Source organism: Ixodes scapularis, unplaced genomic scaffold (assembly GCF_016920785.2).
Source record: "Ixodes scapularis isolate PalLabHiFi unplaced genomic scaffold, ASM1692078v2 PGA_scaffold2__306_contigs__length_199485367, whole genome shotgun sequence".
Classification (NCBI taxonomy): domain Eukaryota; kingdom Metazoa; phylum Arthropoda; class Arachnida; order Ixodida; family Ixodidae; genus Ixodes; species Ixodes scapularis.
The window spans coordinates 16,104,709-16,131,964 of record NW_024609857.1 but is presented as its reverse complement, the minus strand read 5'-3'; the positions used below and the strand labels follow the sequence as shown (position 1 = coordinate 16,131,964).

The following is a 27,256-nucleotide window of genomic DNA, read 5'->3' as shown; positions in this document are numbered from 1 at the left end:
AAATGATGGCTTTTTCTTTTTGTCGGTCAGAATCAGTCGAGCAAAGGTTCTTTGCCCTCGATAGGTGTGTTTTAACCACAGCTGCTTTATGACTCGTTGGGTGGTTGGAGTCAAATTATAGGTACCTTTCGGTGTGTGTTGGCTTCTGGTAAACTGAGAACAGCAGATGATCTCCCTGCCTTTTTACAAGCACATTGAGAAACAGTAAGGTGTTTTTTTTTTCCCACTCTACGGTGAATTGGATGTCAGGCTCAATGGAATTGAGGTGTGTCAAAAAATTATCCACCTGAGACTTCTTCATGATGCAGAAGCAGTTGTCCACATATCTCAGAAACACTTTGGGGCTTGCGGCAAAAGACTGTAGAGCCTTTTGCTCTATGGCTTCCATGCACAGGTTTGCCGTGGTGACAGATATGAAGGCCCCCATTGCGGTTCCACTGGACTGCTTAAAGTACTCCCCTTTAAAGCCAAAATAAGTGTTACTCCGGCAGAATTGGATGAGGTGCCAGAGTTCATCCAAGTTGAGCTCGGTCCTGTTGCTTAAATCACTGTCTTTTCTCCAGGGTGTTTCTGGCAGTCATGACTGCTAAGGAGACCGGAACGCTTGTGAACAGTCAAAAGATACCAGAATCTCTGTCAGCCTCGAAAAGAGGTTGGCGAAGTAAAACAGGACAACATACAGCATCGACTGGTTTGTCACAAACCTTTCTTCAAGACAACTTTCTCCTTGCGAGACTGCAATCATAGCAAAGGGTCGCGGTTTCAATATGACAAGAACGAAGCCACCTTTGCCAAAAATGGTTCATACACCGCATTGTCTGTCATCAGAACCAAAGTTGACAACACCGCCAGTCGCAGGTTGATACGCAACGCCGGCCAATCACACGCATCAGCATCCCCTACATCAAGGGAACAAGTGAAGCTCTGGCATGGGTGCAAGCAAAGGAGGGCATTCAGATGGCCCACAAGCCACTGAATGCCACTGACTAAACTGAATGCCCTCCTTCGCTATCGTGAAGGAGGGCATTCGGTTTAGTCAGTTTGAAAGCCTTCGCTTTCAAACCGACTACACTTCCTGACAATCCCAGATTTTTTTCCTCAAAGGCGCAGTCTCCTCCACCACGTCATAAAAGCAGTGGATGCCAGCTCACCTCCACTTCTACAGAGGCCTCCTGCTTCTTAAAAGCAAAGACAATGAGGTAGAAACTGGACCCAGCCACTGCGAGCAGACGGCTCTCAGCGCAGAAGGCAACCTTCTCCACGGCAAAGGGGTCGTCGTCCTGCACGCTCCTGTTCTTGGGTTTCTCAAACACCTTGGAGGTCTTCAGGCGGTACAGGACCTGCAGGGTCACTGCGGCACCAAAGGTCCACAAATTAAGACCTCCTCCACACACACACCCTGAAATAGCCTGTCTCTGCAACTCATGACTAAACCCCAATTTTTTTTTTTTTTTAGATATACCATTATAGTACCACTCATTATCATTTGAGACATGAATTCTACAGGATATCATGGTTAAGGACAACCTTTAGAAATCAAAAATGAGCATACTTAGTACCTCAATTTTTAAACAATCATCCAGATGTTATGGGAATAATACAAAATAGTGTTTCACATCACAGCTTAAAAAAAACAATGAAAAAAAAAAATAGCTCTCTTTATGTCCTACAGAATAAATTTAGTGGGCCAATTTCTTTCCATATTCATAGTGTATAGCACCGTCAATGGGTCTTCTTAATTAAAATTTCTTTGAGTGCTTTCGTTCAATGTAGCCAAAGTATGTATATAATGAGTACTTTTTTCTTATTGTGGATGTAGCAAGATTCATAATACTGTGCTCTTGTTTTCGACCAATGTTTTGTTTTTGCTCTTTAATAGTATACTAGGGTGACTGGGCCTCGTCAGGCAGTATCTGCCTTTTTCTTGTCTTGTGCGAATAGTGAATTTTGAGTTTGAAGTGAAGTCAAAGCGAATAATGATTTTGGTTGAATATCTTTTAATTGAATAGTTTCTTTAAGCCTTTTACTACAGTGCACTATGCCTAAACGAAAATTCAGCCATACTCAGAGTTGTTGCCAAATTTCCACTTGTCCACTTCTAAACATAGATTTTATATTTATGAACTCTGGCATGTGAATGACAAATTTGTCACATCTATCCTAATCAAGAGGATTTATAGATTTGATTTCTATATGCCAATATTATTCCTTAAATATAAAATTTTACAACGCAAAAAAACAAGCAAACATTATGAACTCCGGTTATCAAGACATTGCTCCCTACTCGACTGAGTTTGTTTTTTTATTTGGAAACACGGTCTTGGGATAAAGGGAGATAGGGTTGTGCGAATATTCTAGTTTTCGAATAGTAGTTTCGAATTCGATATTCACTTCACAAGGAACTGCAATATAGTTTTCCAAGTGTTGATTGTGGCGGGTTAGCCCCGTTAAGTGCTCTTCTCACCGAGCACCTGCGCACTGTGGGGAAGCAATACCTGCAATGCCCGCGAGCTCCGCGGGTATTACTTCCTCGCAGTGCGCAGGCGCTCAGTGAGAAGAGCACTCAACGGGGCTAGCCCGACGTGATGACCCTCTGAAAACTATATTGCAGTTCATCTTGAAGCAAAAATCGAATAGCATATTATTCAAAACTACTATTCGAAAACTCAAATATTCGCACAACCCATCTCCCTTTATCCTAAGACCTTGTGTCCAAACAAAAAACAAACAAACAAACAAAGTCGACGCCTTCCGCAAAACGCAAAGTTCAAGACTGGCTGAAATACGGGTTGTGCCCGTATTTCAGGAAAAAGCCCTAGCTGGTCATATATTGTATTAGAAAAACTACTAAGCTGACTTGCTCCTTACCTGAAGATGCATCCCAAACCTTCAAGGAGCCATCTGCATGCCTGCAAGGAAAGACAATGAGGAATTCATAGGGTGAACGATAGTGAGGTGCTAAAGAGGAATGTTTTGCAGGAATTAAGACTTGCCCGGTCACGATCACCTCGGGATAGCTTACTGTAGAGGTTCCCCATTCTCCACCACTGATTGGCCACTCCTGCCAATAAAACATCAATAAGTATCCTCATCACACATCATTTCCAACTGCACACTATGTTAACAAAGGTCATACCATGCAAAACATAAGATCTAACAAACTAGGCAATTTAAATTCATCATAACCAATTTTTTTTTTAGATATTAGTTTTATGGATAAACTCTACTTAGTGGCAGAACCCACCAATTCGTCCGTTTGGCAGAGCTAGTGTTTGACAACATTTGTTACAACGCGCATGCGAACTTGGCTCTCTTACGAGCCTCAGCTTCCTGGCTCCGTTAAAAGTGGCCGATGAGTGAGTCCCTGCTGACAGATCATGTCAGAGTTCCTTCAAGGTTGACTGGTTTACACTGATGCAACTTATGAACATTTAAAAGGGTACTTTTGAAATAACTACTAGAACTCTTACAAGTTGCGAGACTTGCGGTGTATATCAAAAGCTTTGGGCATAAAAAGAAGCATGTGTTTGAACAAGTTCCTATCCATCACACATGCAGGAGTGAAAAACAAAACAGCATCACCAAATGGTTTCATGGTTCCTTTACACAGAAAGATTTACCCAATTCACACTACCTTAGAGAGCGTAGCGACAATTTCAACCATCACAACTCTCTGTTAGTGTTGAAGGTGCAATGTTAACAGGTGTGTGCCATGCAGCACTCCTCAGACAGCTTAAAACAGCTTGGAGCCCTGGATGTTAGGGACATCCCAAGTCCGCACAGAACTCACCTTATCAGAAAATCCGCTCCGCTTGTTAGCTTTGCTCCCGACTGAGTAGAAGGCTGGTATCAAATCCGTCGGGCAGTCAGCCAGGTAGGTACAAAAAGTGACGGGAGATTCGTGCAGGTCCATTGAGTATGGATTCTGAAAGCATGGGTAGCTACGCACCCAAAGAAACAATGTCATCCGTGACAATGATGTTGACACAGCAAGGTAACCAAGCACAATGGTGGCATGGTAAATGTAAAGATAGGAAAGCAAAAATCTAGAGATACTTGACAGACTTCAACAGTTAGTTTGTGGTGACTGCAATGCACCTGAAGCACCAATCGTTGATCCTCTTTGATTATCTTAGCCGGTGAGGAGGGCGAGCAGTATCGCGCTCAATGGCAATGCAGCCTCTGTGGCAACAGCGGAAATTGTTTGCCACTATCATTGTGTGGCAATCTGTGCGTGACACCACTCGCACTCCTCACTGGCTCAGCTGATTAAAGGGAAATCAATGATTGGCACTTTAAGTGTTTTGTAGAGAACAGATATGCGTGCAAGCATTCTGTCCTTCCACGCCGGCATCCCACTTTAAGCTTCCAGAAACACGGTCAGGCGTTACCCACCCTTGGCTTGTTAGGTCAACCACCACTAGATCATTCTGTAGAAGAACAACAACAGCATAGGGTTCATGGAAGTCTGCAAGAAAGAAGAAAAGGAAAGAGGTTAGCGCAAACCTGGACGTAACAAAAAAGACCAAGTACTGCCATTAAAAAAAGAAACTAGTGCCAGCTCACCACTCTGGAATGGGGTTTCACAGAGGGTTACAAAGTCAACTATGTTGTGCTCCATTTCCAAAACTGTTGTGGTTTTTCCATGAATAACAGTCAAAGCAGGTGTCTGGCCACTCTTCTCGAAAGGAAGGCCCCCAGAGAAAATCACAAAGGAGTCTCTGCAACGACAGAAATAAGGAGAAAAAAAAAACGATCAGCGAGAAGTTGCAATGTTCTGCCGACGTGGAAAACCTGAAAATAATTTCTAGGCTCACCCTGCAAGGTTAGTACATCAGGATTTGTGGACTTGACTAGCATTAAACTATCAACAAATCCTGGATTGCCGGTATGCTGTTAACACCGGGATTGCCGACTAATGCGACAAACAAAATTTCTAGAAGAGACCCTTCAGTTTAAAGTGGTGCGCATAAACACCAGAGTAAAACTAAAACGATTTGGAGAAGCACAAAACTAACATGACAAAACCAAGCCAGGAACTGTATCAGGAGTTCTGTGCAGTGTTATGGGAAGCACGAGCACCACAGTCACTTACAGAGTGAGAAGGGCAGGGCGTGTCTTGCCTAGCCCCCGGCATGCACTCCACACCTTCCACCATGCTGCGGCTGTGCGTGCGTGCACGAGACGCCGAAGCGTTGTTGAAGGTAGGGAGCACGCGCTAGAGGCGGAACAACTGAAGCTCCTCCCCACTGTCCTCAGCTTGCCAGTGACTATGGCAATTTGTTTTATAAAATGATGTTTTCGCACAAGTGCACTTGCAGACAATGGTGTTTCAGAGTTACACCCGTGCCTTCGATAGCAAAGTTGTGAGATGGAGAATAATGGAGGACGAACACAAATGGTCGGAGCTCTGTACTTCATTCGAAGACATTAGCACATCTTCACCGGCTAGCCTGGGCACACATCACTACCTCAGTAGAAATTGAGAAAAATGAATGGGAATAATGCAAATGCTTACGAACAGAACCACCTGTATTACTAGAAAGAATCAAAAGGTATATAGAGCACAAACAAAAGTCCAAAACAGATATCTTGATTTCAACTATAGCTCTGACTAACAGAACAGTCCCAAAACAACCGAAAGCAAATCAAAGAATTTTCTTACCACCATCATCTTTTGCTTAGGATCATAATAACTTTTACCACTCTACTCATGTGAATAGTATCTGCACAAGTATTTCCTTGTAATGATAAGCTATGCTACAACTTCGATACAGATCTTGGCCTCTCCACACCCAGTAAATGGGCCAGCAGAAAGACAGTATGCAACTTTCAAATGAAACCTGCCCCTCTTGTTATTTTTTCATTAATTTGCTTCGTCGTGACGTAACACTGAACAATTCCTTGCCCATGAAGCAACCAATAGCTGAACGAAACTTTTTTTTTTTTAAGAAATCTACTTCTCTTCGCAAGTAAAAAAAAAGAATATTTGGGGAGCTTACTGTAAAGTTCCGAGCGAATGCCCACCCCGAGAGGTCGCCAATTCCGTTTGCAGTCGCTGACCGATTTTTTGGACGTCGATGTTTTGGAAACGTTTGATTATTTGCACATTTTCGCCGAACCTTCACTCACCCCATAGAGTTAATGTATAACATTGACCGAAATTTCGGATGCCATAAAGCTTACTGCTCGATATTTCTGACATAATTTGAGTGATTACCTCGGTTTACCGCCACAAAACAGCAACTGCGATAGCGCCGCAAGCTTAGTCGCCGCCCTTTTAGTTGTTTTGATTTTGCCCTGTAGCCTCAATACCACGTTGTATGCAATAAACAAGCTGGGTTGAGGCTGTAGTCAGGTTTTTCGGTTCCACTATAGCCAACATGGCAGCCAACTGCCCATTCTTATGGTTCTTCTAGTTCTTCTTGTGGTCCGTGTTTTTCGGGTGCGACCGCGAGAAGAGCAATTGTTTGCCGTTCTTGTGGTCTTCGAGCACAAAGATTTTTTGCCGATAGGCTTAGTATTGAAGCGAGCTAGGTGGACTAAACATTGTCTCCAAATAGTGCCAAATGGCGCCAACTTCAACTTTGCTGTTTGTGCCAACGAAGGTGCCAACAAAGCACAGTACCGTAGCCAAACAGATAAACACACAAGTGAAAAATGAACAATATAAAGCGGAAGTTGCACGAGAACTTAAACTTGACATCAAGCAAGTGGAAAGGGGACAATACGCAGCGGAATATGCGCGAAAATTTGATAATTTGGCTGAAATAAATTTTTCGGACTCCTTGATTATCTGGACAATTTCGGGGTCCCCTCAGAGTCCGAAAAATCGGTCGGCAACTGTATCCAGCTAAACATTCGTAGGGGACCGAAATTTCGCCCACACCAACAAATTCACGTGATGTCCAATGTGCTTCCCTCCCTGAAGCTGCTCTACTCCATTGTAAAAACATCAAACTCAACCCCCCCCTCCAAACTTTTTTTTTTTTCTTTTTTTTGTGCGTGGGAAGGACGTGTATGTTTTAAAATAAACTTTCTTAAGAAAAAATAAAATGCCACACAATATTTACACTGCGAGACTCATTTTGGGTTAGGGGCGATTGGAACTGGCAGCATTAAAATCCATAGGCCAACACTTTGCTCCAGAGCGACCGAGGTAGTTTCTCTCTCTCTCTCTCTCCGCAAATGAAACTCGTATCTGTAGAGCCTATAAAATCAAAACTTAACATGCTAGGTTGCATGTATACAAGGAGACCTTTAGCCTATGGTCCGAAAGATTTGAGAAGATCTGTACGTACGCTCCCCTCAAGGTCCTCCATTCTACCTTGTAGATGGGCTTGCAGGGATCAGGCTTGCCTTCCTTGGTGTTCCTCACTAGACAAAATAAATGAGAGAAGTTGGCAAAGCACAAGCACAAACATAGTGTAATATATGGATAGAAACATAACTAGTAATGATAAAGAAATGAGCAAGTTTAGTCACTTCGCTAAGCTGACTCATTCAAAGCCTTTCCCAATGAAGCATGCACTACATTTTGTAAAAAGTATGCAAAACAAACAATTTGTTGTTGTTTTTTCAGCAAGGTGGTGTTACAAGAGCCATTTGTAACCATGCATGCAAACCTTTTTCACAATTTTTCATACTGGTTTACGTGGAAATGGTTATTCGTTTTAGCGTTGCTAAAATGAATAAACACATGGACTCGGGTTTTAGCGTTGCTAAATCTCAAAAACATGGTGTGTGGCCAAAATTTTGGGATGCACAAACTCTTACCAGTTCTGCTTATTTCCCATCAAAGTCGACTCGGAATATCTGCTGGGACCAACTGGTCAGTAATGAGCCGACTACTCGAATACCACATAGGGGTAATGGCCGATATTTGTGAAAATTGAGACCAACCACAGAGGAGCTTGAGTGAATCGAAAAACACTGCCTCCACAGATAAAAAGGCATAGGCCAATAGTTCACCAATTTTAGTGAACCATTTCCCCTTACGTATCCTAGCTACGTAGTTTGTTTCAATTCAACACTTATTTGTGGGCCTTTTTATTTTTTCTGATCAAACATAATATCTAGGAGTATGTCTCTAAGACATTGTGGATTATAAAATAAACAAAGAACATGAAAAAGCCATCTTACCATGTGGAAAGATAATGGTCACAGGCTTGGCAGGCATGCGAATGTTCCATGTTGTTAGGCTACCATCGGCGTGGCTGCACATGAACTGCTTGCCCTCATGATGCCACGTGACAGAATGTAAAGCCTAGACAAAAACAACAAACAAAACAAAAACAAATTTACAGTTGTTTTACATTCAAGCTTATTAAAATTTGAACATACCTCCGTATGCTGAAACCTCACATCAGCAGCACGATTTCGTAGGTCCCAGAGAACAAGGGCTCCAGTCTCAAATCCAACCAGTAGCTAGAAACAAAGACATTATTTAGATACATATAGTATACATACTCTAGAGTTATTTCCAACTGCAATGTATTTAAGGTGACCAACAAAATGGCCCATGTAAGCTTCTAGAATTATGGAAAGAACAAACAACTCCAAAATATGCATATCATCATATCACAGAACAGCGGACTAAAAGGAAAAGTAGTGTAGCTTCGTGAAGACGTTTGTTAAAAGCTTGGGATCCAAAAATCAATGTAGTAGCTGTTAAGCCATGGTTTCCTGCTATGGTGACACAGTGCAGAGAAGCATAGTATGGGAGATATGTAGGGAATGCAAAACTACATGAAAGTGCTGCCCATTTCTCAAACATCAAACAATATTTTAAGCCACAATTCAAGATAGGGGTTGCATATGTTTCATTTTTTGCCCTCCTATTTTTTGAAAGTACAGGTGTAATCATCCAGTAGTATTTTCACATTTGTGCTTGTGTTCTTGTTTGGATAACGATACCTGTTACACCAGCTTTGCGCCTTTGTTTATTGCTGACTTAATCTGAGCACCAACCACCCCTACAACTGCTCTGAAGAAAGCCAATATTGTCCCAAAATAAAAACAAATTACAAAATTGTGCATGATCCCCCACACTGCACCTTGCTGTTTTCCTGCAGCACATTAGTGCACTTTCAAGAACCACTATGTCCAACAGAACAAACAGGTGCCCTTGCATATGTTAGGTTTAAAATCGGAGAGAAATTAATCTTTCCTTCCAAAGAACACACATACATTTTAGAGTGCAGTTATTGCATAAGCACACACGAGAAAATAAAGGCATCCCAGTTGAAAATTCCCATTAAGTTCCAATTGGAATTTTCTTATTGGTACCAATTGGTCACTGCCAATGGGAACCAATGCCAACCAATGGGAACCATTTGGAACCCATTCAGGTTCCAACTGAAAAAATAATTCCAATTGGTGAGACCCACTGGCCAGTGTGCTTCCAGTTGGAACCCACTAAAATTAATTGGTTCCAGTTAAAACCAGTTGGAATTCTTATTGGATTTAATAGAAATTTTTAGCTGGGATGGCCTTTTATTTTTTGGTTTTAAAGTACCCATTTTTCTTCGTTTTCAATGAACTTGCATTTTCGACAGAACGACACAATATTTGCTTTAAAGATTTGGAAATGATTTTATGTAAGAGAGGTTTATCGGCTTAAACAAAACTAATAGAAGCTGTTCGAAATAAAAGGTTAGCATCCCTCCAAGCTGAAATCACGAGTTTTCAAAGCAGTAACACTGATATTTGCAGGAGTATACAGCAATGAAAGTGAGGTAAGTACCATAGAATACCGTGCATCCGCCCATGCCACATTAAGCGCCCATAACCAAATTCGTAAGATCTGAGAAAATATGCACAGTACATTTATATGTAGAATTGATGACAGGACAAGCACCATTCTCCCATTTTTTCATGATTATCTCAAAATTTTGAATGGGCGCTTGCCCGGTATTTTACGGTATGAGTTTTGAGTTTCACGGAACAGCATTAGTGGTCTGCGTCTCGCACGGTAACCTTACAAAAGATGTCAAGACAAGTCGTCATAAATTCCGAGTGTAGCATGTATGTACACCTAAAAAACGTGGCCATAGTATTCCCGGACTACTGTACTTAGTATGGCAAAATATGCAACTAGAACATTTTTATGGCTGCTCCAGTAGTTAGTTACCTCCTATACTCTGGTTCATCTTAAAGGGGAGGTGCAACAATTTTTGTACTTCGCATAAATACCGCTTAGAATGAATCCCTGATGTTCATAGCTTATGAAACACGCATTAGATACTTTCCTTGTGCAAAAGCGGTCTAAAAAAAAATTGAAGAAAGACGAAAAGAGTTCTCCCCCTCAATTCACAACCATAACAAGCGGCCACATGATCTGGAGCCGATTATATGTCACCAATGTTTATCATAGCCATGCGCCGGGGTCGCCAAAGCACAGGACACACGCCCAGTTCCAGACATCGTTATGGTTCGGCTATTGTCGTCATTGCAGCGGTTGGACACGGGCCACTACCCGAATGCTTGTCGAGCTATTGATTATCCCATACCCAAATCGAGTGCTCACGCAATGCTCAAGCCCAATCTATGAGCTGCATTCAAATATTGTCACTGCGGAACACTACAACCTCCAAACTATGTCGTCAAGTTTTGCAAAAAGTTTGGAAGAAAACGCTCGCTTTTATTCTTGAAATTGCACAGCAACAAAGGGGCTTTCGGTCGGTGGCATTGCGTGCGAATACGCTTCGGTCCCACAAGTGCCAGTAAGCTCATGTAAAGTGAAAAACATTCCAAGTGAATATCGTTGCACTGCCCTTTGAGTTTGACTGCAGCAGACGCTACAGACCAACCAGAGTCAGTCAAACAGCGCCAAAAGTGCATCGTCACAGTGCTTGTCACCTTCGTGAGTTCGCACACTGAACCAATTGTGTGCAGTAAGCGTGCCGCGACCCTGCACTTTTCTCTGCGCGTGATTGGTTTAGAAAGTAATTAGAAGCCCCCAAAGACAATGAGTGCCTTGACGATGCAATTTTGGCGCTGCTCGATTGGCTCTATCAAATCGTAGTTGCGGAGGTGGTCGGACTTCGAGCGAAATGAAGTATAGACAAATAAAAAGTTCCTATACTCGGTACAAAGTGCTTTACTCGGTACACATGCTATCTAACAAAAATGGTTGGTTGTTTTAGGTTTTTGTGGTGTAAAAGTGACTAAGGCTATAGAGTGCCAAGAACTAGTCTATTTATTACTTAGGATTAGATAAAAAAAGGGGGCTTTAGCAGCCAATGATTGAATAAAACATGTGAATGAAATACAAAACGTCGAACGATGGCCATGAGATGCTGATTAAAACAGATATAGTCGGCGTAAAATGCCGATGGAGTCCAAAAATTTAAAAACACTTTTATATGTCACAAAGGGCTCATCCCTTAAAATCAGTGCTGGGTCAAGTGGCACGTGTTCTTTATAAAGTGGAGAAAAATCAATCAGACACTCTCTGTCATACGCGAGACACTCAATGAGAACATGTAAAATGTTTATAACTTTGTCACAATGTTCACACAAGGGGGCTTCATCCCCGCGCAGGAGGTAGCCATGGGTCAGGTGCGTGTGACCGTTTCGCAGTCAACACAGGACAACCTCGAAGAAACGTTCTCTGTGTCGTGCGCTCTTCCATTCACCTAGTAGTAGTTTTGCACCATGTAGCTTGTTATAAATAGCTGCATTCCATCCATCTTGCCAGCATCGTCTCATGAATTTCTTTACCGATGAGCAACAGTCTGTATGAGGAATACTTGAGAAATCAATTCATCTCTGAACGCAGGTGTGCGCCAAATGGTCAGCTTCTTCGTTTCCTCGGATGCCAATGTGACTAGGAATCCAACAAAAAACTATCCTCAATTAATTTTTTTAATGCAAGAATTATTTTAGTTCTGAAGTGCTATAATAAGGTTGTTTTTTTTAGACTTTTGAGGAGATGAGTGATCTTAATGCACTGAGAGAGTCGCAGCAGACTACACCGAAGGACACCCTATTTTCAATAATGTTCTGGTGCAAGAAGCAGAGCATACAGTTCGGCAGTCAGAATTGTTGCCGAGTTATTTATCCTTCTAAACTTGTCAAAAGAGAGTCCCACCAGTGAACAGCCGACATGCAAGTCTGTTTTTGTGTCATCAGTGTAGAAGCTGTTGAAGCAACAGTATTTGGTTTGCAGTTCAGAAAATTCTAGCTTGAGCACCTCACATGGTGTTTCCTTTTCATTAAGTTTTGCCAGTGAGAGGTCACAGTCAATGGGGACATGTTCCCAGGGGGCAATCTTGTTGAGATATGAGGGGGGCGTTCATCAAGTAAGGCCTAAAAGTTCATCAAACATAAGGCCTAAAAACTTATGAGTCGTTTTGTTCTGGACTTGTTGGCCATAAATGGTCAGAGATGGTCAACAATGGTTCCGATACCTTGTCATCACCTAGCTGCATGCCAATGCTGACACCCATAGCATTGTCTCTTGCAGCCTTGAATGTCATTCAGCTAGTCAGAAATTATAGAAGCAGACATCAAAACAAACTTGGAGCTAATCTTAGAGTAAAGTAAAATTCCTTGAAGTAACAAAAATGCTACAGGCAAGTTGAAACACACTTGCTGTAGTCACCATAAGCTAAGACCCAAGATTCTTGTACAACCTGACTCATGGTCTTGGATTATAGTACTCATGCCTCCTACACTTTAATCTGCCAATTATAAGGTCAGTTATTTACGCATTTTGAGAGCCAAAGTTCAACGACATTATGAATCACTTCGAAAAAACGAAAAGGATGTGAGCTACGGTTTTGTGTACGTTATAAATAAAGTTACGAAAGAATATTTTCTTGAACAGGTTCCACAAGCTTACCTTGTTGGCATCCACGGGGTTGTCGCTAATATGGACCACCGCACCAGGATGAGTTTTGCGAGAACTAGAGAAAAAAAAAGAAGTGGATTTCAGAAGCGAAAGGATGTCAAGTCTTGCGTGATTAACTTGGTTCAGGTGTGCGAAAAATGTTCAGGCAAGTAAATTAATGTCCACCTAAAGTAGGTCCGGGTACTTTCAGTGGTCTAATTCAAAACAGGCCCCAAGAAAACTTTGCAAAATATATCTATCAAAGCTAAACTGGAAGAGGCCAAAACCCTAAGGATTGTTTTGCAATCACTAGTCTCATACATGTAAAGCACGCTGTTAAAATTGTTGCCAACCATGAAACATATCGAGGAAAACAATACCAGTCCAATCTGGAAAGTCCTACTTCTTCCCATTTGTGTGTTATTTTTAGCATACACCCAAAAGCCAGATGTAAAATTGCAATTTTTTCTTTCTTCTATTGGTATTTCATCAATTTCTGAAAACGCAGTCTCGAAACACCTATTCAGAACTTGTCTGTCAAACAGGTGACAAAGAGGGCTGCATGCAGCCAATAAGAAACAGGCCCTTATGACGCAAACAATGTTTGTGCTCACAGTTCGATAGCCTTGTTCCAGTTGATAACATAGCCAGAAAGGGTAAATGATTCTATGTTCACTACATGCAAATTCCCACGCTCTGTACCAATGTACAACCATTTGCTCTGGAATGGCAAGTGACAGTGGGTGATCCTGAAACGGAACGAAGAAGACTGTTAAAGGCCCACTTCCTCTCTACTGCATCTGTTTGAAAGGCACATGCACACAACTACTACCAAGAGGCGGGACAAGAACGGCAGATAGGCCTTTCAGTAGTCCCTTCTCCAGCACAAGCTTGTTAGCTTCGACAACACTTCAACATATCATGAGCTTCCAGCATGCCGGTGAAACTACAGCATGAATGAAAGCAATCAGTGCATGCTGGAAGCTGAGCACTAGAAAGAGATGCCCCATGCTTGTCCTGTCACAAACTATAGTTACTTCCAGATTTACAGCAGCATAGCATGTTATGTAAGAAACCATAAAACATAGGCACCACCTCAAACGTGTTAGTACATTTTGGACACTACAGTCTTAAAAGCGAGCACCTGCGAAATTATGAAGCACTACCAGCTTCAAAGAAAACACACAATAAGCTGTAGATTGTATGTAGCAACTTAACAGCACTTCTGGGTGTCAGTACATAAACAAATATGCACAAAGACGGCATGTAAACGGGTGCCGGACAGTTCATTGAACACCACCTCATTGAACGCCGTTTCATAGAACGCCGACTCATCGAACGCCGTTTCATAGAATCACTTGATGCCGTTTCACCAAATTTCCCTTTACTGAATTTTGGAGTAATATAATGCTTTTTACATAATTTTTATCACTTCTGAAATAGTTTTGACGCCGCTCTAAATTCACCAGAGATGGAATTACCAACCCGCCAATTTTTTGTCCACCTAAACGTTGGCTGCTGAATCATAGAAGGCAGCTATCATATCAAAACTTGAAAGGATACGCGACTTATTCATTTCTGGCAAGATAGGCGGCTGCTCTCGGCCACACAGTTTTTCCCACTTCATCCGTCTATTTATTCACGCGTGAAAGGCACTATTTTAAAAGGGAAACGACTATTCTCCGCAGTGCCTTTTTTATTTTGTATTTGTTGATTTAGCTGTGTTTTCATTTTACTCTAGGAGAATAGCTTTCTTTTTAAAGGGAAACTGAAGCGGTTCTGTAATTGAGAAAAAACACTTCAATGGCCTTCATTCTACCTCCAGGATCAGGAATATCGAGGTTATTTTTCAATTTGGTGCACGGAGGCTTCAGAAATTATTTTTTATAGTACCGCGGAAGCCCCTCCTTCCCGGGGCGTGAAGTCACACTAGGAGTTTTTGGAATCTCGGCTCTCGTGCATCTTCAGCGCCTGTCAAAGCTATGAGCACAGACTTCTGCTATTTTCAAAAAGGTCAGAAAGAGACATCACGACTGCCGTCATTGCGGAAAAATATACCTGACAAGCTTGCCATTGCACGCACTGCCCACACGAGCGACACGCGCTTGGTGGCCCAAAGATCCTAGTATGACGTCACGACTGGTCGGACGTTTTTCGCGTTTTCTCGCTTTTAGTTGCGTTTTCAGGGAAAACGAATGTGATATTCAGATTCACGGGATAAAAATACGCCAGAATTCACCTCTAACTCGTTTTTTTCAAGAAGTGCTTCAGCTTCCCTTTAAGAACATATATGTTCTTAAAAGAGATGTGTCTCCCCTCTTCGTTAATTTATTGTAACCGACAGAACCGTGGACCTGTTGGACCTTCGACGTGCAGTATATATACTGTATGTCGAATATCCGGCAGGTCCATGGTTCTGCCAATTACAATAATTTAACAAAGAGTGGAAACACATCTGTATTTCTTCCCGTATCATGGGACACTGAGACAGATCAATGCTTCAAAAATGGCTTAGTCTTAAAGCAGAATAGGTCTCTTCAAGGACGAAGATATATACGGCCTTGAACGGACGTGCGTTCATCACTGCACCTGATGATCACAGCTTTAAAAAGTGTCGTCAGTGTTCCCGTTTCTTATTGGCTATCCTCCCGGCGCTAAAAAGAAAAATATTTCCTAGATGTAGAATTCCTACTGCTCAAGTAGGCGGCGTTCAATGAAACGGCTTCGATGAAATGTCCGGACCCACATGCTTGTTTCAAGGAAAAAGACCCAGAGAACTTAGTGGCCCGTATCAAAACTTTTACTGACCACAGAAGGCTACCCACAACATGACTTAGAGAATATGCTGAAGTAATTCTCTTGCTCTACTGAACAAGTGGTTATCTCCCATCCTAGCTTTACCCATTACATACCACCCAGCCCAGGGGAAAATCAGACCACTTGCAGATGGATTATGGAACTTATCCCAGCTGGATCCAACTCAGCTGGATTGTCTCATTTCCAGTTGGATCCAACTCAGATAAGTTCCATAATCCATCTGCAAGTGGACTGATTTTCTCCTGGGCAGTTACGTAAAAAAAATAATGAAGTCTCAGCAAAGCCTACTCACCTCTCTTTCTGAAACTTAAGTGTGTGCACTATTTCAGGTTTTTTCTGTCTCAGGTTCCAGAGATGAAGAGTATCATCAGCACACACGCTAATCAAAGCACCCTATAAAAGTGTGGAAACGAGATTAATGCTAATGTTACAGTACCATTCTGGCAGGCATAATGAAATAAAAAGAAATAGGAATGCTCACCTCATTCACCAAAAATAAGATCTGTATCACAGCATACTCCAGCACATGCTGAATTGTGCAATCCACACCAGGTCTGCCAAACCTTTTGGGATTATTCACAGTTAAGGTGATTGCTTCAAGCTTTGAAGGGTGTTTGAACACTAGACTACCCAATAGAAGACATGTTTATCATTTCTGGAGGCTACAGACCTGTGTGGAGATCCATTTCATTCTCCAGCTTGAGAATTCTCAAAAGCTTCGTGCTAATGAGCTTCATCTCCAACTCTTGCTCACTTTTTGTTGCTACCAGATTGCCAAAAAGGAGCTAATTGTGTTGTGTATATGTTGCCTGATCAATAAAGCATTTTTATAGTTTTCGCTGCCACCGACAAGTAAATTTTTAACATATAAACTCTACGCTCCCCCAACTTAAGAGAAGACAGGGAGTTAACATCTCAGTTATTGAATAATATAAAAATTCAAGCAGCGGATAATATTCAAGCTTTAAGAAGCCAAGGTTTTTTTAGATAAAACAGCACATCCAAGCAACAGGTTGAGAATGTCCTCGCTCCGAAAAGTGAGATGGAATTAAGGATTTCTTCTGCACACTTATCACCTTGATAATCGGTACTTGTTCTACATCATAATTGTTTGAACCAAAAATCAAAATTAGAAAGGATTCAGAGAACTAAGATGAGGCAGAAGTGAAAGCATGAGAAGACGTCCGTAATTAACATAACAATATAAAAGAATTGTCTTCAGGGGCTCTACTGTGCTCAGATCGCTGTTTGGTCTCATCAATGCTAGAAATGATGTGCCAGCAACATGCCACACACAAACAGGACCACCAAGAAAACAAGTAGATGAACCAGGGTCTTCAAAAAGATGCTATGGTTTCAATAGGTGTGACAGGCACACATACACAAAGAGAAGTGCACGACTCCCATAAAATAGCTCTAAGGAACAGTTTTTTTTATAACTAGTATATTTTGCAAACCAGGCTAAAATCAACTTACTTATTTTGCAGATACAAAATGTTGAAATGAAAAACAGTAAACTGTGTGCACAAATGTACTAAACCTGACCTCGAGGTTGATTAAGGTACACCAATACTGATGAACTCTGCACTAGTAATACAATCTTGTCTAGACGCATCAAAAAGTTCTGATTAGTGTTCAGCAGGCTTGCAAAGACGACTTTGCTGCATTTTTACCTCTAGAAAAGTGAACCATTTTGCTATAGATTTAATTGAGGCTAATAAATGCTATTACTTGTGATGAAACACTTGCATATCTGCAAGAGTATTTATTTCAGCTTAAACCAACCACAAGGTGTCAGATTAAGTGTTTGAAAGTAGAGTCCACAAAACTGAAGCTTATTCCAAACCAATTCTCAATACCCAAAATTCATTGATATTTCACAAAACTTGCAAGTTGCTGATATTATGCGAGGTGTGATCAAAGAGTTTCGAAGCTGATTTTGTAGTGTAAAACGAGAGCAGCACAGTGATGTGCGCACATCAGTCAAAGGAAGGGACCTTTGTGTCTTTATAGTAAAGGACGTCCGCTCTGTGAACATTTAAAGTTGCACTACACGAGTTTTTGTGACCACGTGCATGGGCACAATGGCGATTTCACCACAGACTGCAAACAGGAGCGAGAGCAAAGATCTCGTCAAACTCAGCAAATATAAAACAGAGACTTTTGAAATGATTCAGCAGGTTTGTGTCAAAAAGCAGCGAATTTTGCAAAGTGTTTTAAGTGGCACTTGCTCTTCAGGAACGGCAGAACATGCTGGAAGATGAAGAGCGGTAGGGTGACCTTATCCGACCTCTCCTTGACTTCAGTAACGTTCTGCCGTTCTTGAGGCGCCAGTGCCACTTAAAACACCTCGCACACCTCACTGCTTTTTGACTTAAGCCTTCTAAATCATTTCAGAGGTCTCCGTTTCTGATTTGCAGAGTTTGGCGTCAAATTTATGTTCGCTCTCGCTTTGGTTTGCAGTCTATGGAGAGATCACCATTATGCTCGCCCATGTGGTCAAACTTGTGTAGCCCAGTTCCAAATGTTCACAGAGCGACGCCCTTTGGCATAAGGACGCAGGAAGGTCCCTGCCTTCAACTCCTGTGCGTGCATCACCGAGCTGCTCTCTCCTTTTACGCTACAAAATCGGTCTCGGAACTTTTTGATCACACCTCGTATGGCAATGCAAGTAGTGCATGCAAGAAGCTAAGAAAGGTCAGTCTTTGAAGGTACGATGAAAATGGTTAAACAGAAACAAGTTCAAAGCATTTATTTTGCCCACACAAACAAAAACAAAAAGCAGTGAATGTGCTATAAAACAAAGAACAAACCGCAGACAGGAAGACAAGATACATGCAATGCAAAACCAATGATGTCACGAAGTCCAACAAAACTCAAGAACAACGGCACAATCAGTGTAAGCTATGCAGTCTAACCCTTCAATATATGAAGCATCTACAAGAACTAAACCAGACTGCAAACAAAGAATACAAACATATGAAAGGAAGAGCAAATTTGACTCTCTCCGAAGAGATTCTTTTTAATGATAAAGAACTCTCAACTAAAATGTGTCTGTCAACTTTCTTTTAAATGCACATACTTTCTTCATATAAGTTGGAGTGCACATCCTTCGATATGTTTGCCAATTCATGCAAGGAAAGATAAAGACTACATTAATGGTTTTTATCTCTCTCAATCCCACATCGTCCCTAAACCACCCCAAAGTCTGCTGGAATAGAGCACACGACAGCCAGATAATAAAAATATGCAAGCTCCTTGCCAAAAAAAGATTGCTAAAGAAAGAAATCTTTGCATTCTCAGCACAACACCAAAGGTAGAAGCGGTATGTAGCTATATTGGCGACTCCAGCGACCTAAAGAGGGTAAACTGGTTAGGAAACTTGGTGGACAAAAGGTGGTCAGTTCTAACAAACAGAACGGAAAACACCTTAGATTTCACGCATAGCAGCATAGAATCAGTGTTCGATTCGAAAGCAGAGTGCGTTTTGAGCAGTGGGAACCGTCTGGCCAGTGCATAAGAGTGACAAGGTCGCAGCACAAAAATAATTACTGTGAACAACGGTTTTTCTTTCGCTATCTCGATTACGGCATTTGGCATAAGCTTTACCTTTTGTTTATTTTGAAGGTACTAAATTTCACGAGGTGGAAGATATGGAAAATCCCCAGGCACCCTCATAGGGTAGGAAAGTTATTGTAAAAACAACTAAGTACCATTCTCTAGAAGGACATGAAAGCATGAATAAGTGACTGTATTGGCTTTGTTTGATGCACTTTGAATGTAGTCCTTGGTTTTATATTTGAAGAAAACAATGAATGGCCTCAGTAGGTCGGTAAACTTTTTTTGAACAAAGCACAAGTCGCTTTAGGGTGCAAACTAAACGTGACTACCGTCCAAAGCCCAAAAAAAAAAGAAAAAAAAAAGTGAAGAAGCTTTATGCCAACACTTCCACTGAGAAAGAAGATTGAGGCACTGCGGCCGGTTGCGATCAGATTGCCGTGCTCCGGTTGCACCAGATCTAAAGGATTCAGTCTACAGGAAGCACCCTTTTGTATTAGTAAGTGAAAGCGTGATTGTAGTAGTTACGTCAAGAAGTCTTAAGGAAGTGAAGGTGAAATACAACTCGACTATGCTTCAACAAGAAATGTCGGCGAAGGGGGAGAATAGCGATGCTCAAGTAGGCGTGCATTCCAACTTGTGGCTCCTGCACACAATCATGTGTGACATTACAAATAGGCGTTCGTGTGAATTTCAACTGATGCTGAACAAAGCAGAGTTTGAATATTTTTTGCACAAGATTAATACTTTGACCTGTTAGCACGACTCATTTATTGCGAGTGGTAAGTGATCCACAAAAAATTAGCCTTTGGCAGGTGGGAGAATGGGGTTTCACGTCCATCAACAAGTTACAATAACCACATTTATGATAGCAACGTGTGAGGACATGCGTGATAACATCCAATTTACACAATGTTTTAAATGTATGGGGTTCCAATCTTTTCTTATTAAAAATTAAAAACAAACAGTTTCTGAGCAACATTTCTCCTTTGCTAAGGAGACGTCTGTGACAATCTTTATTTTATAGCTCTACTCCTGTGAAAGAGACTTGCTGCAAGTTTCGCATAGGAATATGTTTTGTGATATACCATAGTTTTTCATCTTGTGGATGAAGGGAATTACACAACATTAAGATGTTTTCCCCTCCCTGTTTGCCCTTTATGTTGTTGCAGCACCACTGAACCACAGTTATTTAATTGAACTCAGTAAATAAGCACATAAATTTCTGCTGCCTATAAGAACCAAGCAGCGAAAGCATACGACAGTGACAAAAGGGTCTCCTTTCCAAGTTTCTCTGTATTGCTGCAGTTTCGTTCGAGTATGCAGAAGCACAGTAATAAAATGCGACGATGAAAGAAGAAAATTACGACAAAATGTGAAATCCACAGGTCACATGGTGAGCAAGACCAAAAGGAAGCACTTCTTATAGCATTACACTCACCACTAAATGCAAGCAAGAATAAAGCAAAAACCTAAGCCATGTTCCACTGCAACTTTTGTAGACAACCAATAACTGCTATAAAAACATAAAGGCCACAAATCATAAATACAGTTTGCCTGGGAACAGTGTACATTTGAATGCTGTTTAATTTGATAAGAAACTACAGTCGTTTCAACGTCGATGCCTTAAAAAGGATACAACCGCAGCGAACCATTTTTTGTTCCAATGGCTAGTATCCGCTGCACCGGATCGAATGCCAACGCAGTGGGTTGGTAAGGGAATCCATGTCGTACGGTCTGCAAGGCACAAGAGAAACCTCCGCTTAGGTGCAAAGTTATTTAGCGGGTCCCAAAAGAAACAACAAATCGCTTTGAAACACACACCAGTTAATAGGCCCTTTAAAAAAAAAAAAAAGCAACATTGGCAATTGCCATTTTTTGGGCACGAACCGTGCGATTGGAGCCGAATCCTTGCCGAACTCCGACACGGTACTTGTCTTTTGTACGAGCCCAGCCAAGCTCACGCCGAAGGCTGATGCAGCCCTTGTGTCCAATATATGCTCAGTGTATGTGCCCAAACTAGGGTGGGCTTAGATAATTGACGGAGCAGCTGCTAGATGGCATGCAGTTTTGAAAAGGATCTATTCCTCCAAGCCAGCAAACTTCAGGTGCGCAGGCAGCTCATCACACAAGGCACGCTGCAACGCTTCCCCTTCTGAACTAAAAAAACGTGTGCCCATTTGAACTGCTGCTTTGTATTCTCTCCGCCACTTCAGATTCCTCCATTGTCCCGAGTGCTTTGGCGCAAGCACGAAAGCAAAGACTGCGCAAAGTTGAGTGGGCAGACAAAGCCCATTCGACAAACAAAAGCCAGTTTCAAATTACCAATTAGAACGATCGCTCGCTACTCACTGCTTTCAAATATTTACAAGAGCCAAAACCCACACCACTCAGAAAAGGTCTTATGTGTAGCCCTATACAAAAGTTCACGAGCACAATCATTGAATGCTGCTCTTTCCTAGCATTCTGGTGCCACCTTTGAATCTGCCAGAGTGGAGGAGGTTGCCCCAATGAGCAAAACAAGAGTGGCAAACAGAACATTTGTGGCAAAGGCAACTCCAGGATTACAATTCGCGCGACGATTATGTAGTACACGCTCAAGAGAGATTACAGGGGTCAACCATGTCAACTGGTTACTCAATATGTTTGTTGTATGCCCACGATCCAATCCACAGACCTGTAGCATAGGGAGCTGGCTGGACAGTTCTGTAGCTACTGGCAAACATCTCACACGAAGAGAAGGGTAGCGCGCGTGATTCTTCTGGATATGCGCGCAAGTTCCTCCTCGAATACCAACAGTCGCAGACCGGCCAGTGGAGCTCAGCGTGACGCGGACTGATGCAAGCAGGGCGCTACATCGCTACTCGCAGACCGTGGCAAGCCTCGGACAACGATTACTAGTCCAGCCAGCAAAAAGGCTGGGTTCTTTGAACGCGCCCCTTTCTACGTAAACAGCGGAATGTGCTTTCTCTGCAAGGCACCATGTTTCCCCGCAACACCTCCAAGACTCGAGATAAGTTGCCATTCAGGGCCACCTACAGCTACGTTAGCGTAGGACGTTGCACATTGCGCGCAGCAGCAGCAGCCCTCGGGCTCCAAACGTTATTGCAACCCCAGAAATGAAGCAGAAACACACCCATCGACGCAATAATCTGACATAAATATTAAACTAAAATCGGAAAAAAAAAAAAGGTTCAAAATGAAATGGCGACTCCCGTCATAACACGAATCACACCCCCCGACTACTGTTTTGCTTTGTTGCTTTTTTTTTTTTCCTTCTCGTATCGGTTTTCACTTTGAGGTGGATTATCCGCGCGCACTCGTAGCTTATCCAGAAGCGTCGTCGTCAAAAGGGTGCTTTTCGCTTACTCTGGACACCTGAAAATGTTCCGGCCGCAAGGTTTCTTCGACATCTGCTTCGGGCTTCACTGGTTGGGTCACCGAGGACCGTAGTCCGTCCAGAACCCCCTTGAAAAATCCAGACTTCTTCGTATCTGATCTAGGCATCCCCGATGCAGACGCAGCCTCGTTATCCTACCGGGAACATGGGCACGCTGCACTCAGTGCATCCGTAGAGTGATGTCGGAAGAAAGAAAAAAAAACTACGTGGACACCAGCCCAACTCCCCAAATGTGAACTGTTACCGAAAATTCTTTTTTTCAGTCCCTGGCAGGGGGAGCCGGGGAGCTCGCTCTCCGACGACCAATGAGCGGAGCGCTCCGGCTGCCCGGATGTTGGTCACGTGGCCGCGAAGATAGTTTTGGTATGCGGTCAGGATCGAAAATAGCTGCCAAGTTTTTTCGCTCGTAGCGTCTGTGATGCGTGGGTTTCACGTGTTTGGGTGGCAGTTGGCAATGTTAACATTCGTTTCGGGAAAAGATCGGCGTTTTGTAAGCGTCTTTCGAAAGCTAGCAGGAAATTTGAGCGAAATACAAAACCACACCAACGCCACGCGTGTCTGTGTTGCGCGTTCCCCACGCGCGTTTTTGGCAACATCTAACACGATACCGCGGATGCGTATTAGTACGTGCCCGTGTTTATTTGAGTTAGGAAGGCGTAAAGTATTGTTATTTAGATTATTCTATCATTTCGGCGCTGGTGACACCGCGGAGAAGAACTCGAGTGCTGGGAACTTCGCGGAATCGCGCGATATATCGTGTGTTCCATTTTAATTCGAACAGATTTGTTACAAAAAATCCGTAAAAGGTGCACTAATACAGTTTGGGTAGGTGAGTTATACGGCCAGGGGAACATCATATAGGTGTATATTATTTGCGATAAGTCGGATAATTAACTAAACTTCCTTCAATCACTTTTTACTTAGTAAAAATATTCATATGGTGTCAATATTAGAAACTTGTTCAGCGTCATCGAACGACTTGAATCTGTTCGAATTAAAATGGAACACCTGTTCAAAGGTCTTATAGCTACTCTTAACCTTTCAAAACGTAGAATTCATGGGAAAAAAATAAACAAATTAAACACACAGAAAAAAAAAAGTTTGCGAAAGATATGGCGGGTTAACTTACCCCAATGCTCCTCTCCGTTATCACGATTCCGCTTCATATGCGCGGGAAACATTAAACCGGTGTTGAACACATTCCTCTTACTTCCTTGTACTTCATATTTATTTTTTTTTTTTTTAATTTTATTTGAATGGTTCTTAAGCTGAGGTAGTTGAGTACAGAGCCAGAGCCCAAACGCAAAATTGCCAACTCTTTTTACGCGTTTCTTTTTTTTTTTTGTCACAATTTGTGCAATAAAGTATGTCGACACGAAGCTCTCTGCCCAATCGCCGATGTGTTCTGACTGCGCAGTGTACTCAAACAAATTATATAAACTTAAAAAATAAATGACTAAATAAATATATCTAGTCAAATCAATATATAAAAAGCGGGGGGGGGGGGGGGGGGAAGAAGTATATCACGTGGGGAACACAGCTTGAACAACTCACATGTGGAGAAGAGTTAGCCGACCTTAAACTTTTTAATCCTAAGAATATTATACTTTCGCGCGATATCAAGACAAATTGCGTTAAACAAAAACTACTCAGACACGCACAAAAATCACATTCCACGGATGGGGAAATATTATGTTCCTGAACTTCCAGGAAATCTAATAAATCTCCATCCCTTGAAATCTGCAAAAAGAGAAATAAGGAAATGCCTGCAGAATGGTGAATGAGTATTAGATTACAGTAAATCCGGATATGACCAACTCTCACTCTTCATATATTCGGTTCGTAAATTCATATAATGGATTCCAACTTCTCGTTACGAAAGTGTTTGATCATTCTTGCCGCTTTTGCTATAGTTTCGTGAGATTTATATAAAAATGATAACGCCTTAAAAAATTACGTAACCAAGATCGCACCCAGCTGTACAAATAATCTAATGTTGATAGTTTAACAGACTTCGATAGCAACATTGCTGAGTCTGTTTTTTTTTTTTTTTTTTGTTTTTTTTTTTCGCGAGGAAATTTTTAAAACGATACAGAGCTTGCTCAGCGGCATAAACCGTTTAGGATTGTATAATACGGTGGAAGTTTAGGATGTTTGTTGGGTGGCCGCAGGGAACTTGGTAATGGCCCATGTATCTCCAACATTCTGGAATATTTGCACCGTTTTGCGCCGTTTAGCGTACTCTCTCTCTGAAGTTCTCCACAAAACTTTCTAGAAGCTTTATTCCAGCCGAGCAATCGCAACAATTGTAATATTCCCCGGAAGAATTATACACAGCGATAATACAATAGCAATTAATACTAATCAGGAACTCTAGAAAGTATACTGTTCATTCCTATACTTGGGGAACACTTTTTTTTGGCAATAAATCTACAGTTATGGGTACCCGTGTGCTTGCGCCCATTGAGTGTCGATCACAGCTCTGCTCGCACTGTCTTCACTTCTTCGGAAATGCCAGAAAAAAGTTTTCGTCGACTGGTCCGCCATACTCGTTTGCACTGGGTCGTATTATAGAGCACTTTTGAGAAATTGTAGATTTCTGCCCACCATACTGAAGAAACGAACATCATATTCCCGAGGACTGTAGTATAACGTGAAATTCATAGCACAAAAATTAAATCTCCCTATTTCCATAAACACGTTTTATTCATCGGTAAAGCCTCTTATTGACCACAGTGTTAGCCCCTGTAAAGGTACTCTTTCCCGTGTACGCCGACGCGCTGTGGCCAAACAACCTTTACAGGGGCTGGTGGTCAAACGATCCATGCGTGGTTTACGAGGGGTCTGGAACAAATACCCAAACTTGTCCGTACTCTGCTCAAGTCACTGTATCTCAAATACCTTTGTGATTAACTTGGTATTCATAGATAATTTTGAAGGTGAGCATTTAGTACTCTAACTTAAATACTTTTTTTGCAAGCAACTTGTTCTCACTTCGTGAGTTACTAGCAAGCAACGTTACTAAAACACTCAGTTGGGAAACTGCCATAGAGACTTATCTGAAAAAGTGGCCCCGATCTGTCCTTGAGCACCGAGCTAATGACGAACACAACGCCGCCATTTCTCCCGCAGCGGCCACTCGAGGAACTGTACGTTACTTCTATTTTGGCTTTAATCGGCCATTTTGGAGCCAAAACAGATACAGCAGAAGAGGTTACAGGGTAAGGAAAATTTATTTGATACCACTGCGAGATTGTACAATGTCACAAGGTCACATGTGATATATGCTGTACACAAAACAATGTTTACGCGACGCAATGATCACTCCGGCCGTCGCAGCCGGCGAGGCGGAACCAGAGTGCCTGATTACAACATGTCCAAGGACAGGCAAGTCAAATGTACCTGGCCGTTGATCACCGTCAGGTACCGGCACGACCAGCGCCGCAGGAACCTCCCCAAGGAGGAACAGCTCACATCCCAAAAAGGTGACTAGCTCCCGTCGCAAACTCCATAAAAGTGGCCACATCGCCCGTTGGCAACGCCGCCACACCTTCGAGGAGCAACGGTTGCGCCACAGGATCCATTCGGCCAGCGCGATCACAAGGAAAGCAAAATTCCCTGGGGGCCGACGACCCTGACCAACGTAAGGGCGCACACCAGCGTCAGGAAAGGCATGCGCCACAAGGCGCCAGAAAATCTGCGCCACCACGCACTGCGCCGTTACGTGGACGTTTGTCTCCAATGCGCTGCAGTTGGGACACTTAACGTCACTGACCAAACCCCAACGGAAAAGGCGGTCCTTGGTTGGTAAGACTCCCCAACCTTTCTTCCACTGGAAGTCACACACTTCTCCTGGCAGGCTACCGTGGGGGAGGGGTGGTCCTATGTACGACGGCCCAAGTTCCGGCACTGGCGCCGGAAGCTGCGACGAGTAGAGGATCTCAACAAGACGAGACGCCGGAGCCTCAACAATGTCTTCTTTTGATACATGGGCGCGGAGCTGCCGGAAAGTCTCAAAAGCAGCTCTGTAGAAAGGCGGAACCGTTTCCACGCGGGCGCCAATGAGGGGCGGTTGCGAGGGTTCCAGGTCACTATACAATGTTCCGAGAAAATACACCGCCAGCGGACGGACCGGGTTGTCCGTATGGGCGTGCGTCGGCAGAGGGGTGCAAAGGGGCAGTTGCCACCCCCAAGCCAAACTGCCCCCCCCCCCCCCCCCCCGAGTAAGTGGGGTGACCATTGGTTCGTTGACAAGCGAAAAAACAACCACAAACAATTTAAAAATAAAATCGAAAGTAACTATCGAAAAAAAAAAGGGAGATGTCTTGCCCCGCATTCCGTCGAAGAAACAATTGAAAAAGTGGAAGCCGTTTACAAATCCCTGTAACGCCGAATTGGAGCGCAGCTCTTGAGGAGGAGTGAAGGGTACTGAGGGGAGGGTAGACCCCTCCTCCTTCTCCTCCTCCTCCCCTCATTCTTTAATATGCTCCGGGGGGGGGGTCACGTGACCTCGGGGGGGGGGGGGTGTCACGTGACTTCGGGGAGGGGGGTCACGTGACCTCGGGGAGGCGTGACCTGGGGGTCACGTGACCTTGGGTGTCACATGGGGGTCACCTCAAGGTCACGTGACCCCCATGGTGACCCCC

The 27,256-nt window shown here is 42.8% G+C and overlaps 1 protein-coding gene across 2 annotated transcripts in view; it reads right to left on the bottom strand.

Moving 5' to 3' along the window:
* Positions 1-22,907, bottom strand: part of LOC115326716 (syntaxin-binding protein 5) — a 51,239-nt gene extending 28,332 nt beyond the window's left edge. Inside the window, exons 1-15 of one of the 2 annotated variants that reach the window (XM_029987637.4) lie at positions 22,580-22,907; positions 20,850-20,947; positions 16,134-16,215; positions 15,945-16,045; positions 13,450-13,584; positions 12,848-12,911; positions 8,344-8,427; positions 8,143-8,266; positions 7,302-7,377; positions 4,567-4,721; positions 4,396-4,468; positions 3,791-3,941; positions 2,994-3,061; positions 2,869-2,909; positions 1,152-1,351 (exon numbers count right to left, since the gene is read on the bottom strand). In XM_029987637.4, the coding sequence (XP_029843497.3) occupies positions 1,152-1,351; positions 2,869-2,909; positions 2,994-3,061; positions 3,791-3,941; positions 4,396-4,468; positions 4,567-4,721; positions 7,302-7,377; positions 8,143-8,266; positions 8,344-8,427; positions 12,848-12,911; positions 13,450-13,584; positions 15,945-16,045; positions 16,134-16,215; positions 20,850-20,947; positions 22,580-22,717 (1,590 nt within the window). In that variant the 5' untranslated portion in view covers positions 22,718-22,907. The remainder of the gene's footprint in view (positions 1-1,151; positions 1,352-2,868; positions 2,910-2,993; positions 3,062-3,790; positions 3,942-4,395; positions 4,469-4,566; positions 4,722-7,301; positions 7,378-8,142; positions 8,267-8,343; positions 8,428-12,847; positions 12,912-13,449; positions 13,585-15,944; positions 16,046-16,133; positions 16,216-20,849; positions 20,948-22,579) is intronic. The other variant, XM_029987638.4, reaches the window with a different exon arrangement.
* Positions 22,908-27,256: the final 4,349 nt, after the last annotated feature.